Source organism: Haplochromis burtoni, unplaced genomic scaffold, assembly GCF_018398535.1.
Source record: "Haplochromis burtoni strain Fernald_Lab_line unplaced genomic scaffold, NCSU_Asbu1 Contig_154, whole genome shotgun sequence".
In the NCBI taxonomy this organism is placed as follows: Eukaryota; Metazoa; Chordata; class Actinopteri; order Cichliformes; family Cichlidae; genus Haplochromis; species Haplochromis burtoni.
In genome coordinates this window covers 749,734-768,273 of record NW_024582515.1, presented here as the reverse complement: position 1 = coordinate 768,273, position 18,540 = coordinate 749,734, and the positions used below count along the sequence as shown (strand labels likewise).

General features: G+C 41.2%; 3 protein-coding genes across 5 annotated transcripts in view; all 3 read right to left on the bottom strand.

Moving 5' to 3' along the window:
- Positions 1-3,407: 3,407 nt before the first annotated feature.
- gja3 (gap junction protein, alpha 3) lies at positions 3,408-10,070 on the bottom strand. Of its 2 annotated transcripts, none has more exons than XM_005932533.3 (3): positions 9,950-10,070; positions 9,334-9,396; positions 3,408-8,249 (listed from the first exon to the last, which is right to left on the bottom strand). In XM_005932533.3, exon 3 carries the CDS (start codon positions 8,214-8,216, stop codon positions 6,786-6,788), a length of 1,431 nt encoding a protein of 476 aa, XP_005932595.1. In that variant the 5' UTR covers positions 8,217-8,249; positions 9,334-9,396; positions 9,950-10,070; the 3' UTR covers positions 3,408-6,785. The 2 variants fall into 2 exon arrangements, with proteins under 2 accessions (XP_005932595.1, XP_005932596.1); XM_005932534.3 differs by having other exon boundaries at positions 9,870-10,045.
- Positions 10,071-10,142: 72 nt separating this feature from the next.
- On the bottom strand, positions 10,143-14,301 carry gjb8 (gap junction protein beta 8). The gene is made up of 2 exons (XM_005932527.2): positions 13,873-14,301; positions 10,143-13,185 (listed from the first exon to the last, which is right to left on the bottom strand). Exon 2 carries the CDS (start codon positions 13,150-13,152, stop codon positions 12,364-12,366), a length of 789 nt encoding a protein of 262 aa, XP_005932589.1. The 5' UTR covers positions 13,153-13,185; positions 13,873-14,301; the 3' UTR covers positions 10,143-12,363.
- A 228-nt stretch (positions 14,302-14,529) lies between these two features.
- cryl1 (crystallin, lambda 1) overlaps positions 14,530-18,540 on the bottom strand; it is a 31,038-nt gene continuing 27,027 nt past the window's right edge. For both annotated transcript variants that reach the window (XM_005932529.3, XM_005932528.3), the window contains exons 8-9: positions 16,712-16,818; positions 14,530-15,039 (exon numbers count right to left, since the gene is read on the bottom strand). In XM_005932529.3, the coding sequence (XP_005932591.1) occupies positions 14,938-15,039; positions 16,712-16,818 (209 nt within the window). In that variant the 3' untranslated portion in view covers positions 14,530-14,937. The remainder of the gene's footprint in view (positions 15,040-16,711; positions 16,819-18,540) is intronic.

Sequence of the window (18,540 nt, the reverse complement as noted above, 5' to 3'; positions counted from 1 at the left end):
TCCAGTTCAGTCTATAGATGCCTACATCTGGACACCTGTCAGTTAACTCGAGCGTTCAGGTAGCAAACTTCACCCCCCGCAGAGTTGTTATGCAAAAGGAAACATGAACTATAAAGCACTTTGGCACTTTAATTTGTCAGCCTGAGGTTGCTGCTTGGGTTGGCATCAGAACAGACTGATTGTAGCCTGCAGCACTTGTGGAAGGAGGAAGAGGACATGTAAGCAAAATATACAGCTGATTTGGCAACATTTAGCTGCAATGCTTCAGCGACACTAGTTTCAATCCAGTTTGATATTAAACAGACATTGACTAATATTTATTAAATAAATACATAAAACACTGTAGCATTAAGAATATGAATCATGTGTGTATATAATAACTACCAAAGGTCCAGTCTGAGCCCAGCGAGCAGAGGTAATGCTAACTGAGCCAGCCACGGTGATGAAATAGCGAAATAGCTGAAAATACTAACATCAGTATCGAAAATAACTTCAAATCGAGCTGTAAAACTTTACATTTACAGTTTGAATTCATAGTGAACCTGAGTAAGACAATGAGCTGCTGCACAAAGCTGGAGTGGGGCCCCTTTAGAAAGGTTTCTTACTCAGCAGTCACTGCAAATTATCCATCAGCTGTTTAAGGTGGGGTGGTTGCAATCAGAATGACCTCCTATAGGAGAAAACTTTTCACCATTGTCACAGTTTTAGTTTGGTTTATGGTTTTGAGTTTCACAGACCTGATCAAAGATGTTGACACTGAACAAACAGACCTTTAACGTCAAGGAAGTTTTATTACAACAACTCTACTAGACTGCATCCTCTGTTTGCCAGTTAGAAGACAATAAGAAAAAGGTTAAGCGTAAGAGACACACAAAGCACCATCCAACAATCTAATACGGTCTCCACCAAAGGATTTTACTGATTACATGGTTTACAGATAAGTACACACAATGAAACAGGAATATCATTTACATTTCCATATAATGTAGATAGATTCATATTAATATTAAATGACATGTTTATATGTAGGTAAAGCTGTACGTTAAAGAAATTTGTGTGGGTGTCAGACTTTTTTATAACCTTAAAGGTTCAAATGTTTTTAAAAATTTTAAAAGACATGTGAATTTGCTTATTTTATTACAATAGATTGATCAAATATAAAGATTTTTATCCAAAATTCTCACTGGACAACTGCTGTGTGGCAAAACCACCCCATTAGGCAGATTTTCGCTAATGTCACAGGCAGATTTGAGGATGTCTCTTGTTGTTTTTTTAGTTGACACGAGTCCCAAATAAACAATTCAGCTTTTATTCTATGACTAAAGCTTTTAAATATCATCAATATATCATTATTTAATATAATTATGCCTTAGGCTAAGCTTTTAGAAACTGACATGTGTACTCAGTGTTGGGAAGGTTACTTTTAAAATGTATTCCACTACAGATTACAGATTACATGCCCCAAAATGTATTTTGTAATGTATTCCGTTATGTTACTGAATGAGAGTAACGTATTCTGAATACTTTGGATTAACATATTATCATGCATTTTACAACTACGTGAATGTGATTTATTACTATTACTGAAGGTCCGCGGCTCCGAACCGTAGTAAAGGGACCTCTGGCTAATACGTCGGGTTCCGTGTCGGGCTCGTAGCAAAACTAGCTTTACTTTGTTGTCTGGGTCAACTTTGCTTGCGAGAGACAGAGAGAGGCGTTGAAAGGCTGCTCCAACGGAACTTATTGTTTCGGAGGAAAACACGAACACGGTGTACAGTCGAGTCTTAATAGCTTACTTACAACTGGGCTCGTCAGGCACTCTTCTTGGCTGCAGTGGTTATTATTATATTTACATGCTTCCAGCTCCCGTTTCTGCTCAATGACAGCTCGTACCTTTCCACTCTCCTTTTTCTCCCTCCTCGCGCTCACAGACACATAACGGGTATGGCAGTCCATTCTCCCTGCAGCACGGACTACACTGCCCATGATGCTACATTCTGCATTCAGCTTAGCACAACAACAACAACAAAAAGGCGCTCTCTCACCCAGGAAACACGCAGAGAGAGAGCGTCACTCTGTAACCATGGCAACCGTAACCGTGCCGCCTGGACCAACAGAACGTAGCTGTCAAACAAAACCCAAACAGTCCTGACCCGCGACAAAATGAAACAGGGAAGTACCGCCCTGTAATCAATTTACTTCAACAAAGTAACTGTATTCTAAATACCACCTTTTTAAACGGTAACTGTAACGGAATACAGTTACTCATATTTTGTATTTTAAATACATTGGCGGTACATGTATTCCGTTACTCCCCAACACTGTGTGTACTATGGCTCTCATTGGGTACTAGACATCACTATTAATCCTTCAGAAATTATTCAGGACCAATAAAATTTAGCACTGAGATTAAAGGAGTTTCTTTGTAAAATAATTATCATTTGAGTAATATTATGTAAAAAGGTCTATATAAGGCCATTAATTACAGCCTCCATTTACCCAAATGTGCATCCCTTCAATTTACTTAAAAGTATTTGAAGTACACGTTTCGTTAAGTCCGCAATTTTCTCTTTGTGTGTTTGCTCACTGTGCTCAAAGGAAGTTCACACTGAGCTGTAAATTCCACCCATCAATATCATGCATCGCACAGTGTTGTAAATCCTCAGTTCTTGTAATTGTGCAGAAAGTGTTTGCGGTAGATGTTTGACTCCCAGGTGCAAGACTAACACAGCCGTGTCATTTTAATTATTTCTTGATGTGGTTATGAAGTAACTCTGAGTCAGCGCCACTTTTTAATATTTGCTGTCGGAAGGCAGCGTGAGGGAGTGAACTGCGGAGGGTTGAATGTCAAAGAGCAACAAACAGGAAGCCGGCAGTATGGGAAATGACAAAGGAGGAGGAAAAAAAACATACATACATAAAACTGAGGATAGCCTAAAAAGGAAAACACTTGAGAATGATCCTTATGATCTTTATAAATGAGGCAACTGCAAGCACTCATGACGGCGGATTAAAATATCTGAAAAAAAGCAAGTTCTGGACTTCATGCGTATTTTGTTTTGTCATTCTACTTTTATTAGAAGATATATGAATTCCATCTGACCATGACTTTTAAAAATGTCAGCCTAATGAGTCTATTTGATGAGTAATGTGTGACAACTGAATGTAGTGCTGTTGAGGTTAAGTGGCAGATCAAACCCAGACTGTGCTTCTGATAAAATTCTGATTAAACTGAGTTTAAAGTTTGTAGAATTTGCATTTGTTAAAAAAACAAAGTGTCTTACTTTTTATTGTGTTTACACCATAAAACCAGTTCAATTAAGGGAGGGCTGGGGGGAGGGGGTGTATTTATCCTACTTTTTGTCATCTTATGACTTTTGTGTTGTTCAGGTTTAAATTTAAAAAAGGGGGTGGATGGAAGGGCAAAAATCCTGGAAGTTTACCTAGCAAGTAAACATCTCGTGAAATCTTTCCCCCAAAATTCAAACCTCGAAGTCTAACATTGGGTTCCAGTTTTGCTGTCTGTCCCATTATGACAAGACATTTCTGTCCAAGTTTGGAAAAAAGTGTTTCTCCAAGTTTCTCTAAGTTAACCAAGAATTATCAAAACCTCATGTTACATAAGGTAATTTGGAAATGGGCCTCTGGAAGTGATTTTACATTTGGACAAAAAGTTAATAATTAGCTCTCTGATTGTGATCTTCAGATTCATTTGTTCTGACAGACTGGAATAAATGTGTTTAAATTGAAACCTAAAAAGCACAAAGCGACTCTATGAAGTATTTTATTAATTATTTGTATTTTATCATCTTAAAAATAGGACAAATCACGGCCTCTGTCACTCCATGACCCCAGTCCAAGACTGAAGCCTGCAGCTCTGATTTCATTCATCATGTAAAGCAAACAAGAGCAATAAATATGGTACAAAAAATTTATTTAGTAACAGTTTTGTAAACATTTGAGGTAAATGAACATTTACATCATCTTGTTCTTACAAACAAATAATTCATACACAAGGCACTTCTCTTATTTAAGACAGCACTGAAAACAGGTTGCTGTTGTGAGCATTGTGAGATGGTTCCGACTCCCTGACGAGCCAGAGAAATCATGCTCTGCATGAAACATAAGAGGAGAGAGTTTGGAGGAGTCACAGGGATCACAGGCTTTGAACAAAACATCCTGTCAGGGCTTTGTATGCAGGGTTAGGGAAGGGCCAGCTACCCAGCTAACATTCTCTCAACATTGGAGCCATCTGATGTGACGTCTAACCAGAGTCCCGACAGTTCTGTGAGAACATACTGAGTAAACAAACAGAAAATTACCCCAGCTGTTATTCTCTCTCCCGCCACTGTATTGTTTTTTCTCATCATCATCTGAGCTTGAGATAAAATCTTTAATAATACATTTTCTGTGAAGAGTGACTGCGCTTTGGTTTAAGACATGTTTTTCCCTTTGAGGATCATAAAGATTGGCGTCTTGCTCTCTCCCTGTCACTCGACTGCTACCAACATGAGCCCTGCAGAAAAGTAGTTTTGTTTTCTAAATGTGCAAATCTTTACCAACTACCAAGTTGTAAATGCAGATATCAAAGAAGTCTTTGTCATTTGAATGGGAACCATGGATTTGGAAGGGCAGCTTTAATCTACGCATTTTATATATTCTCTTCTTCGAGTCTCTATTTGCGCTGAAAGAAGCTAAATAAGTAAGATACAGTATCACACATGATACTCCTGTGGGCGCTGAGAATCTCAAACCATACTGTGCCATCATTCTGTAACCCCACCACCACCACCACCCTGACAAATGGAAAGACAACATTTTTTGCACTGCTCCTACTCCAGTGTATTAACCAATACACAATAACTCATTGAAAAGTACTGTTCCTACAGACATATTAGTAATCAGCTATGATGTTATGCTCTACCAGTGCAATATCTCCAATGCAGATGGTTAACTTTTCACACAGTGCTGCTGTGTGAACTCTGCCCCGGTGTTGGACTCACAGGAAATACAGCAGATTATTGTTGATGTAAAGTTAAAAAAGCTTTTTGAAAGTGAGTGCCTGGGTTGTGGACAAAACCAAACAGCACAAAGACATAACAGGAACAGAGGACTGCGGCTAATGATGAGTTCAGTTTAAAAGTTTGGGTTTCTAAAGGTCTCTAAGAATCAAGATGAACACAACAAAATAGAAGCAGTCGAGGCTGACTGCACCCTGCGGCGTTCTGAGACGCCCAACGCCAGTCACCTTGTCTTTTTTTCTTTTTTCTTTTTTTTTAAAGTCATAGCTGTTTTGCAATCACAAACTGACTACTACAAGTATGCAATTTATGAGTAAAATTCAATTCAGTGTAAAAGAAAATGACCAAAGTTGCTCTCAATCTTTAGGTGTGGGGGATTTCTGTTTTTTAAAAAGGTGGGAGTGGGTTTGAGGGCCGAAATGTTTGCCGACAATCTTACAAAAATGGTTACAAACGTAACTCTGGAGCTCTGGGAGGCTGAGCATTTGAATTTACAAGGTAAATCTTAATAAAGTTTTTTTTGTACCACTTAGTGGCATGCATGCATTTTTTATAGACTTTGAAGGCATTATCTTATATTTGTGCAGTTCGCTGAGAGCATTTTTCTTTTCAGATATGTTGACTAAAGGTAACACTGACAGAGGGAGGCGTAAGGGACTCCTACTTTCCTTGTTTTTGTGCCCGGTTTACTGGCAATGCGGTGTTCAGAGAGACCCAGATGTACTCTGGACATAGCAAGAAAGACTTACCAGCATTTTTAACCCATATCCTGTCCACGCTTCACTTATTTTTCTTTAATCCCAGGACCCTTTGAAAGTTTCCAAAGTAACGTCCTATCTGTTCCATGTCATTATAACTTTTGTTTTTCTTTTTTAAAAGGATCATGGGTAGAACCTAGCTAGCCTACTTTGCCACGCAAATATGTCAGTGAATCGGTGAGTTGTAGTTGTAGTACACATGCTGGCATGCACAACTACACAGAACACAATACATGTAACGTCATGTACAAATGCATTGAGGATGAATTACTCTCAACACGACAAATAAGTGAAGTCAGTAAAATTCAGGAAGCGCAGAATGGCTTCCGGGTCTCCCGACATGCCGTGCAGCACACCGTGCACGTTTGTGCTGCAAGTTTGACAATGAAAACAGATAAACATGTGGACTGAGATTTATGATCAAGTTGCCCACATTCGGTGCCCTGTGCATTAACATCAGCTATCTCTGTTTCCTCCAAATAAAAATATTCAAAATTTCCAGTCACCAGTCTTCAATGACCATTTCCATTTGGAATAATTAGTCCCCGCGGCTCAACAAAAAGGAAAAAAATAGAGAAACACCAGAAGATCCCCTTTCCCCAAATCAAAAATGTTGGTGAGATGTGTCCATTTTCATGTAAAATTAATAGATCACAATGTCTTTCACTCCATCCATTGCTGTTACTGGAGGCTCCTGACTTTGTAGAAGTGCATGGTCACATATTGTGTGCATAAATATAGACTATTAATCAAGAAAAACCAAACCTTGCCTCAACTACTCTGCAACTCACCGATTGCACTAAATCAACGACAGCTAGTGGTTCAGTCATTTCACATTTGCCCTAAACATTCTCTTGACTTTCTTGCTTTCCTGTCTCATGGTTTGTTTTGTTTGTTTGTTTGTTTTGTTGCTTATTACATGTTCATGATTGTGTCTGGGTTTGGGGTGAGGATAGTGGCATGTTATTCAAGAGGGCTTTAAGGGACATGAAAGGGCTGAATGCATTTAGACAGCCAGATCACTCGGCCTGGCCCTGATGCTGCTGCTCTTGCTGGCCCGACTGAGCCGCCGAGGGTCTGTGCTGACCATTACCGGAGGCTCGTGCATCTCCACTGTGGTGGTGACGTGGCCTTCGTCGTGCTCGCTCTTTCCTCCATCCCAGCTGCCTGCGTTGGAGGCGTCGCCAGGGCTGCTGCCGCTGGAGGCAGCGTTGGCAGTCGCGTTGGTGATGTTGGTGTTACTGGTGGTGTTGCTGGTGGGTAGGAGCAGAGCACCATTGACGCTTTGGTGCTGCTCATTGTCGCTGCTGGTGGCAGAACAAGAAGAGGAAGGTGGAGGGGAGGTGGCCTTCATCTCCCGAGTCTGCTGCTCGGTTGCCAGGTTGGCCCAGTTCTGCTGTGTGGCCAGCCTGTGGTTGTTGTTGTTGCTGATATAGTAGTGGGAAGAGGGGGAGGATTGGAGGGACTCCTCCTGCTGAAGGTCGTCCATCTTGAACTCTGCGGCCGAGGGCACGGCGGCTGGACCCATGGGCGGCAGGAACGCCCCGCTGCCCGCCGTCACATCTGTGTAGTTGGGAGGGTAGCTGGGGCTGGATGGGGCAGTTCTGGAGGCCGAGGCCAAACACTCAGGCTCTGCAATGTCGACGCGGCGCAGCGACTCACGTTCAGGGGCATACTCATTGGTCATGCCCTGTTTAACTTTCTTCCATCCAAGGTGATAGATCTCTAACAAATTCAGCAAAAGAGACACGCAAGCCACCACAAGCATAAATATAATAAAAATAGTCTTTTCAGTGGGCCTCGATATGAAGCAGTCAACGGTGTTGGGGCAGGGCCAACGTGCACACTTGTACAGGGGCCTCAGCTGGAAGCCATAGAGAAAATACTGGCCCAAAATGAATCCCACTTCAAACAGGGTCTTGAAAATAATGTTGAACACATAGGTACGCAGCAACGCGCCTCTGATACGGATTTTGCCATGTTCGTCCCTGATTGGCGGCTTCTCCTTTTTGCCGCCTCCTCCTCCTCCTCCTCCTCCAACATCGCCACCATTTCTATACAGGAGTTCTTTCTCCTCTTGGAGCCTGTTTGCCTTGCGCATCTCCTCCTCCTTTTCTTTCCGCTTTTCCTCCATGCGGACGATGTGCAGCACGTGGCCCAGGTATATGAGGGTTGGCGTGGACACGAAGATGATCTGCAGCACCCAGAAGCGGATGTGCGAGATGGGGAAGGCCTCGTCATAGCAGACGTTCTCACATCCGGGCTGCTGGGTGTTACACGTGAAGTCGGACTGCTCGTCACCCCAGACCTCTTCGGCCGCAGCCCCCAGCACCAGGATCCTGAAGATGAAGAGGACAGTCAGCCAGACTTTGCCGATGACCGTTGAGTGCTCCTGAGCATTCTCCAACAGCCGCCCCAGAAAGCTCCAGTCGCCCATGCTTCAAGAATTAGCCTATGGAGAAAGTACAGGCTGGAGTGGGGGAAAAGGAAAGGGGCGCCAAATAACAAAAAGAGGAGAAATAAGCAGAGAGAGTGGAAGTTAAAGAGGTGCTTAGGATTTTTAGAACAGCTTAACATTTGTCAGTGCAACAGGTGTCAAGGGCTTACCCTCACATTTAAAACACTGCACATGCAATCAGAGAAGAGGATGCAAGGACGTGGAGCAAAGCTTGACATTTTGTTTTGTAAGCACTTAGCAGAAAGTGGTCCTTAAAGAAATCTGCCAGTTCAGACATCACAAATAGATAACAGATCAATAGCAGCTGCTTCTTAGCAGCTCATATACCATATAGGCCACCTCTGTCACTGAACCCTGGTTCACTCCCTTTCTCTCTCTCTTTCTCTCTCACCTGCTCGCTCCACTGCACAGCAGGCATGTGCTGAGATCAACATTATGATGTTCGAAAACAGAGATGGGGTCTAGTAGGGTGCGCACACACACACACTCAAAAACTGACATCGTCTACACACATCCTACACACCATCGTCCCTCACTCTCTCTAATGCAACTGTAATAATAAAACCACCAGAATGAAAAGAGATTTAAAAAAATAAAATTATTAAGTCTAGTATAATATCTGTGTGATATATTATGGTAAATTACAGATTATTTTTAACTCAAAAACTTTAAAAAGTGAAGAGAGCAGTGATTTATATTATTTATTCTCTGGTTAATCACAATTATTTGCTTATGTATTAGAAAATAGCTGGTATATTTCCCCAGTCCTAACCCGACACCTTTACCAAGCAGCACCACATCCTCACATCGTTAAAGATTTTGGGTTTGGCTCTTTTGCTTGATAAAGAGTTAAGCTGCTTAAGTTTCAAACTACATTTTAATATTGAAGTATAGCGAATTCAGATGCAGAGACTAGCTTATTAAAGACAAACACGTGGCCTTTTAGACAGTGTTGTGTACACTGAACCCTAATCATGCAACATATTCAGCACAAACGCACACACACACACACACACACACACACACACACACACACACACACACACACACACACACACACACACACACACACACACTCATTTGAGGGCAAACTTACTAAAATATTCTTGTATTAAAAGGTAATAAATCCATCGACTAGGGTTCACAATATGTATGACACCTAGAAGAGAGGAAAAAACAACATGTTAACTTTCACAAGACTTTGTAAGAGATACATTAAAATAAATCTTCTGGTGGAAAATTAAAACACTGCTGGCTGTTTCAGAAAACGGTCAGGCTCTTTAAACACTGTTTCCATTTATCTGGCATCAATATAAACTTATTGGGGGAAACTGCAGCAGTTACACCCAGAGAATCAGAAAGTCGTGCTTTCCATTTGTGACCTTGTGATGACTTATTAGTGACAAACCCGCACAAACTTAAAAGAATAATAAAACCTCACTCCCCTCAGCTCCACAGCTACTTGTGGCATTTGTGTCAGATGGTGAAGAATGTAACAGACGGGTTCAAATACAAAGCCCTACCTGCCAGAGTGACAATGCAGAGTTTGCCAGAGTCCCCAGACTCCTTTTAAGCTTTGACAGCCTTTTTGTTCCCCCCTTGTTCGGTAAAACTGAAGCAACTCTTAATTACCTGATAACATGCCGTTCTTCATTTACTGTACTCCCTTTTTAGTGCAAGAAAATAGCCACGGTGGTGTTTATCCGTCATACCTTTAAAGCGGAGATGTCATACTTAAACACGAAACGCAAATCCATCTGCCATCATCGGTGCCATCACTGGAGTGCGTTGAAAAGCGGTGTGGACCTCCCGCGGCTGAAGCGACCCTCCCTCTGTGTCCCTGATCCACCCCCCACCCACACTCAACTTGTCACTTCTCTGACAGCTCGACAAACTTTTTTTTTCCTCAGGTTTTTTTTAATGCGGGCCTCGCAACCTCGTTCATGCACAAACTTCTGTTACTTTGCGCAAGGGAAACTTTTTTCTTTCTTGTTGTTAGTTTCTGGAGGAGGCTCGGAGTCGGAGAGATGAGGCTCGGTTAAACGGAGCTACCGCTCATTTCCAGCCATGACTGGGCTGTCACATTGCGTGACCATCCATGAGTGAATCCACAGAGTCATCAGCCTCTCCGGCCACACCACGCCCCTGCCAACCTCCCCAAAACCGTGCGCAAAAAGTTGCCAAAAGTTTAGAAACATTCCCAAATTATGACCCCCCGGGTGCTAAAAATAGTAATAGTTACTCATTTTAGGAGGCAGGCAACATTAAATAGCCGCGAGGTCTTTAAAAGGCCGATCCTGTGGACACACTACAATCTGTCCAAGTCAAACGTTACTTAATAAAAACCTGATATGTGGTTATAAAGAGCAAAATGTAGAGGAGAAGACAGAGAGTGTAAGGCAAGACGATTCTCTCCCAGTGTGGGAAAAAAATTCCCCACTTATCCCAAATTTCAGTAAAGTAAATAAAACTGCACATAAATGATAATGCACACAGGTCTGTTTTTACCGATTTATTTAAAAATGTAAAAAAAAAAAAAGTCTCATAGAGCAAAACAAGTTGAAGGATCAAAGTGCAAGTGAAATAATAATAATAAAAAAATGTCAGATTTAATCATTTCTTCTTAGAAAGCTGTTTGCTCATTAGTGTGCAGTTTGCTTTTAAAGGCAGACTAATAGAAACTGTATTAATAATAATAATAATAATAATAACAATAACAACATGTTGAAATAGGAATAATCAGGATTATCCCATAAAAACAAGAGGAAGTACATCGCTGTTATAAAAAAAATATGTAGCATCAGAAAATGTCATTAGGCTTGTTACAGAAAGCTAGAAGTCAAAGGTCAGTGCAGAGCAGGCACACAGACTAGTTTTGGTCCCAGCTGCATCACTTATGTAACATCAGTATACAGCTCACTGTGGTTTCTTTTTAATTATGGTGGAATCGACACGTCTAACCAACACTTTGGAACAGTCTGACTGATCCCGCTCAGCTATTCCTGGATGGAAGAAGGACAAAGACATTTTCACGGCCACGGTGCCTAGCAGTGATTAGTCTGGTGGCTAAAATAAGGCACATGCTGAAAGCTGATACAGCCAGCTGGGGTCAGTGCACACTGCAAGAAAAACAATGCAAGTTCAAATAACACAGGAGCAGATCTGGGGCTGAGCGACTTCTGGTGTTTCCAAAAAAGCAGGATTGGAAGTCACAAGGTGAATGAGGAGGAACCCTATCTGAATGTGAAATGGTCAAAGTAAATTAAACCTACACCCTATAAACTTGAAAAACATGAAATCCTAACACCTAAAAGAGTACACAGTATCATAACTCCTGTGTCACGTCACTGGTTTCAGCCTTCTTTTACATTAGATCCAGTCTGGAATTCAGTTTCACAGAAAATAATTCACATGTGTGCAGCACGATCTGTTCAGGGGGATTCTTGAACTTGCTGGCAGTAGATGAAAAACCATCTGATACAGTACAAACATATACGTTCTTCATATTTTTGAATGAAATGGTATGCACGTGTGAAATTTTTTGTCGTCTAACACATGTAAAGAAACATTTACAACCCCCCCAAAAAAGAACCTATGAAGTTGATCAAACAGCGAAGATCAGAGATTTCATTCTAAAACAGAAAAATCAGACTTGTTCATTAAGCGTAATCACATCAGGTACTGTGAACTTAAAATCAATCTCATTTGAAATCAAACATCAGCTAAAAGTTAAACATACTCTGCTTCTCTTCTCAAAACTTCATTTGTTCTCCTCGGATAAATCGATCACTCAGGCTGTTGTGAAGGCGTTTGTGCTCGTTAAGGGTCCACTGTCACCACTAGATGTCAGTGTAGGCTCATTTTTCAGGCAGATTTCGCCACGTTCAAGCAAATTCAACTGTGGACAGTAAAATGGTTGCAACTACTCAGTGTTTGACACTTGTTTTACTCTTTACGTTACTATCTGGCAATGTGTTTGTTCGGAGAACTCAGTCAGGTCTTTACAGTCAATCCCAACTATACAGACTCCAAAGCTGTTTCACTATCTCGTGAGACAAATCCCAGTAACCAAGACGTAGACACAACTCGTGAGGTTGGATTTACAGTATACACCTTTCTCTTGTCTCTAACACATGGTCTTGTTGCTGGATGAATCTGTGGAAGAAGACAGCAGCATTTCATTCTTCTTGTTATCCCGTGTCACGCTGTCTGGGTAAGTGTGTTTCCTCCTGCTGGACCTTGTCATGCATCTCATGACCGCCTTTACAATGAGGTAGAAGAGCTCGGCCACATTCAGCACCATGCAGATGGCAGATGAAGCCACCATGAAGATGGTGAAGACGGTCTTTTCAGTTGGCCTGGAGATGAAACAGTCCACCTTGTTGGGGCAAGGCCACTGCTCGCACTTCACCAGCCGGGGCATCTGGAAGCCGTCGTAGACAAAGTAGAGCGCATACATAAACCCCCCCTCAAAGATGAGCCGGAAAAACAAGCTGCAGGTGTAGGTCCACCACAGAGTGCCTGTAATGGGCAGACGCCTCCTCTTTAGCGTCTGCAGCTCAGTATCTGTCATCTTTTCAGTGCCATTGGAGGCCAGCATGTTCCTCTTATCACCCCGTTTTCTGTAGGCGACGTGCATGGCCACCAGCAGGGCCGGCGTGGATACAAAGATCAGCTGCAGGCACCACAGGCGGATGTGCGACACGGGGAAGAAGTGGTCGTAGCAGACGTTTTTGCAGCCGGGCTGCTGCGTGTTGCATGTAAAGTCTGACTGCTCGTCCCCCCAGACGCTCTCCGCAGCCAGGACCAGAATCGTGATGCGGAAGATGAAAAGGACAGAAAGCCAGATCTTCCCCAGGCTGGTGGAGTGCTTGTTGACGCCACCTAGCTGGGCGTAGAGAGCCCCCCAACTCATTGCGGCCAAAAGGAGTCCGGAAGCTGAGACAACCTGTGGAATTCAGCAGAAAGTTAAAAGGCTAGAAAAATCCAGAGTGCTGGAGAAATACACCTGCTGGAGGCCTTGTTTTATGGCATATTTATGTTGTTAAAAAGGTGCGAGTGTGTGTGTAATTAGAAAATTATCATTATTTTTCAGATGCATATATTGTGGATGACTTGTGGGATTTTAAATAATTTTTAAAGGGCTGAAAGGTTACATTTCTGGCTACACATGACAAGGTGTATAATAGAGTTGGCATTACAGAGTCAAAAAGCGGACGGGAAAGCAAACTGTATGGATCTATGGTTTTAATGCAATTAAAGGGCATTTTAGCAGCCAAATAATGTTGCAAGCAAAATGAAAAATATATATTTGCAGTTTTAAAAAATAATATTTTTTCCACAAAAATCTAAAAATACACAACCACTCGTTTCCCTGAAAAGAAGAGCCTCAAACTCATTCTGACAGTATACAGAAAAGTATTGGGAAGACCAGCGTCTACCTCAGACTAACGTCTGCCAGCTTAAACCAACTGCACTCAGACTGAAGGGGCCCACAGGTTAAATAAGCAGCTGCATTCGAGGAGCTAACACTTTAAAATATCTAAATTCGACACATTATTTCTAAAATATATTTTCACTTTTTTGTGCAGAATATTGTGGTGGCATTAGCAGATGGAATTGAAATTAAACTCACCTGTTTTTGTGGAGTTTATCCTAAACAGATTTTTTTAAGCTTCCACCAAGCTGGGGAAACAATCAGTCCTGTTCTCTTCTGTGCGTCTCAGTAGAATCGGTTTGGCTGGTTTGGGACAGACTCGACTTGTCTTGTCTATAAGTAGTGAGTGAGGCGCACACCGATTATCCATCATCCCTCCTGCAAACTGGGAGGGAGGGGCCAAGCTCGAGGTGGGGCCAACCAGCAGGGTTATTAGTCTCTAATTAAATTTTACGCAGGCATTTAATGTTAATGTGACTTCACCTAATAATAACAAAAGGTAGCCCTCCCCCGCCCACACACACATACATATAAAATATTTACAATATAAATACAATATTTCAGTTTATAGAGCCACAAACCTGCACTAGAACACCCAGAGTGTGATGTATGGTTGTCACTATTGGACCTATATCAGTGTGAAATTTAAATCTTTCACAGCCCTCCTGATGTGTTTCCTTATGATTTGGGAACTTACCCGTCACAATTATGCGAGCACATGGTGGCAGTCAGCAGAGAGCACTCAGCCCAGAAATATGTAGTGAAATGTCATTATTTAATTTCTCCTCATTATCAGGATCACAAAAACACTCATCTCTTTCTGTTGTGTGGCTATCAAAACAATTACATAAATGCGTTATTGTGTTCTTTTTTATTAATCAAAACACTGATTCACATTTTCAAGAAATTTGTTTACACAAGAGACCATTAATGTGGCTGAATGAGATCATTGTTTTTCACTTTTTACCACAGTCGGTTTTGTAACCAAGATGTAGAGTAAAAGTTAAAACGTGCTGTAGATTTAGAAAAAACAAAAGACCGGTTAAAATTGTATTCATAAGGAGTAGCAATCCAGAGTTATGTTCTAATACTGCTAGTACTCATCATATAAGGAAGATTGATCATTACTCATTTTAAAAAAGTGCTGCTTTTCAGTCAAGGTATGCCTGTTTAAAGAAAAAAAGGTCTTCATTACATGTTGAACTCAACAATCATATTTCTACCTAATTAAGTTGTTTTTCTTGAGTTTGGACCCTGAGCTTATTAGTCCTTCTTCAGCTTGGCCAGACGCATGAGGAACTGGTCCCTCCTCTCCTGCCTGGCTGCCAGATGCTGCTGGTCACAGGGAATGAGCTCGTACATCTCCTGTGGACGGCACAGAAGGAAAAGCTAGGTGAGCAAAGTGGAATGGTTGCCATCTAGGACTTCGGACATGTCTAGTGGGGGAAATAACTATTTGCTCAATTGCTGAATTTGTACGTTTGCTCACTGAGAAAAAATGAACAGTCTCTAATTTTTAACAGTAGGTTCATTTTAAAATAAAGCTTCTCAGCCGTAAAGCTAAACTAAATATCCTTTTGGGGCGATCGTGGCTCAATAGTTGGCAGTTTGTCTTGTAATCGGAAGGTTGCCGGTTCGAGCCCCGGCTCCGACAGTCTCGGTCGTTGTGTCCTTGGGCAAGACACTTCACCCGTTGCCTACTGGTGGTGGTCAGAGGGCCCAGTGGCGCTAGTATCTGGCAGCCTCGCCTCTGTCAGTGCGCCCCAGGGTGGCTGTGGCTACAATGTAGCTGCCATCACCTGTGTGTGAATGTGTGGATGACTGAATGTGTAAAGTGCTTTGGGGTCCTTAGGGACTAAGTAAAGCGCTATACAAATACAGGTCATTTATCATAATCTTTTAATAACGTCTTAGCTTTGAAACAGTGACATCCAGGGCCGACACTTGCACAGATCAATGTGCATGCAGTGCTGCCCTTGTTCTCGTGATCACAGAAGGCAAACGAGTCCACCTTAAACTATTTAATGCTCCAGCTCAGGGTGTCCTTACAAGATGACCTTCTGTGGCTAACATATTAACCGCCTGTGACAGCATGTGACCAATTAATTTCTACTTAGGAGAAAGCTTTATGGCTCAGAGGTGAGTAGAAACTGCTGAATTTCAGTCATCCAGAACTAAACACACAATAAATAATGAAGAAAATAATAAATTAAGATATGTATATTAATATAGACATTCCGTGTCTTTGATCTGAATTAACACACATTTTTTTATTTATTTAAAAAAATCTTGGGAGCCTATTGAATACTGAATTACTCTTTGGGGGCTCAGGTGGCACTTTATTAAAACACTGCAAGGTCTCAAGAACACCCCTGAAAAACAAGGACCCTCTTTTTCACTGTATCGAAACACTAACCAGATATTATGGTCCATACTGACATGACAGCATCACACAATTACTGCAGATTGTCAGCAGCACATCTATCTATGTCCCCTTTTACCACATCCCACAGGTCTTCTCTTGGATTGAGATCTGGTGACTGTGGAGGTCATTTAAGCACAGTGAACTCAATGTCATGTTCAAGAAACCAGCTTGAGATGATCTGAGCTTTGTGACATGCTGGAAAACCAAATTCTGATGCTGCAGCACGCAAAATCCAGAAATTTAGACAGCTTCTCTGGTCCAAGGCAGAAAAGTGCTCCTTGAACCAAAAACTGAAATACTTTTTGGAAATCACAGACACTAAATTCTGTGTCGCTAAAGAGAAAAACAACAATTTAAGAACACACACATAATCAAAACCTGTTGGTGTGCATAACATCTGTGAAGGCACCATTAATGCTTAATGATACATACAGATAATGGAGAAACATTTCCTGCCATTCACATGTCGTTTGCATCAAATGTCTTGCTTTGCTTATTTCTCCTATATTTGCATATATATATATATATATATATACACACCACAACATAAGTGAGTGTATTTATTGAGAGAAAGTTTCACTGTAAACACAACTCTGTAACCATCACACTTACATTAATGACGCTCTTGGCTGCTTCACCACAGAAGTCCGGCACAGGCCCAAAGGAAGACAGAATCCTTGTTATATTTTCACTATATCGGCTCATGTAGTCTTCCAAACCTGTGGGGAGGACACAGCTGTTCAGTGATGGGGAAGTCCATGTTGATCATCATTCCAAACAATGAATGTAGATCATCTTTATTTAAAATACCACAAAGATTCAAAGACAGTAATGTCACACAAAGTGAAAGTGATGTAATTGCAAACAGAAAAAGAAACATGTATTTCTAGATTGTGAGGGGATGGGCATAGGTGCGGCTGCGGTGCCAACTGGCAATTTGTTTTTGTCTAAATGCTTTCCTTCTGCTGGTGTGAACGTTTGACACATGCTTGATATTTTGAGAAATGGCACATGCTAGCTCCTCTATATTTCTGTGTTCATTTGCAGGGCTGCTATCTCAGTGCTTCAGAACCAGTAATATTAAGTAATGAGTTTCCTCTTTCTCAATGTTAAATATCTCATAAATAACAGTTAGATCCTGCTTTGACACTTTCTGTGTTAATTTAACTTTTAGCGCTGTTCATTGAAGCTGTTCTCTCATTTATTAACCTATAGTGACTCATTTGTGATGTAGGCAGACCACATTTTGGCTAATCACTGACTGACTTGTCGTGAAAGTTTAAAATAAATGGGTTTGTGAAGCCTGCTACTATAAGCTTCAGTTTAATAGTGTATTTATAAGGACTGGGTAGTATCCAGTATGCTACATGTGTGTATATGCCAGTGGAAATGTCTAACACCAGCCCCTTGTTGAGCGTTATTACACGTTGTTGTTTAAAGTGGATTGCTATGCTCATTTGCAGCTCCACAATCTTATTCTTGGACTCTATTAGAACAGCTTTGCATGATTCACAGTTCTAAATAATGCTATTTTACTAGGCCTTGGTGCACTTGAGGTTCAGCCAATGTGAGAAATAATCTATTTAACCTCATTTCCACCTCCCTTTAAGCTTTCTTCTGATTGAAGATCAGAAGATTTACTGAGTGAGGTTTCTGTGCTTAAAGCCTGTAAAAATCTACGAAACAAAGCACTCAGGGCAATAGCGAACGTTTAGTAGCTACTAAGTGTGATGATGAAAGTTCTGGACAGAGAAACAGAAAAGTTTGCAGGTTTTGTAAGGGACGTTTCGTACTTCAACTATACATTACTACTCACAGAAGTATTAAAATGGGGGAGCTATATAATTAAGATCCCTATATCTAACTAGGGTTAGAATAATTAATAAAATATTGTCATTACAATAAAAAAATGTGGGATGTGACTAATGCCTGAGACCAAGAGGTTATGCAGTATGAAAATCATACCATGTATATGAAATGGGAAGCAGTATTCACTGCCCTCTAAATAACATGTCATTAATGTATATAATGCTACTACCTATAATAGTTTAAAGAGATCTTGGATTTATTTTTCTATAAACTGACAGTTTGTACAATTTCACTGCTACTCTCTCCTAAAATACCAGCATTATTATTATTTCTAATAAGAGTTCATGTCATGAGCTTGCTGGGTTATCTAGCTTGCAACCAAATGTTTGTGGATAAAATATATAGTAGTGTGTCCTAGATTAGACGCAGAAAAAGGAGCACCTCTCACAGCTAATGATCAATCAAAGAGGAAACACAGGTCCCATAACGATGACAACAACCGGGCTTAACATATCATAAAGAGGGCCAGCAGTATGGTTTGTTGACATTCCTGTGATAAGCGTAGTAGGTGAAGACTAGATTTTTAAAACCTTATTTGAGCAGAGAGATGCAAGTGTGGTGCAAGGTGGGGG

Coding starts and splice junctions, on each gene's coding strand:
- gja3 (XM_005932533.3), bottom strand. CDS start 8,216: ATGGGCGACTGGAGCTTTCTGGGGCGGCTGTTGGAGAATGCTCAGGAG.
- gjb8 (XM_005932527.2), bottom strand. CDS start 13,152: ATGAGTTGGGGGGCTCTCTACGCCCAGCTAGGTGGCGTCAACAAGCAC.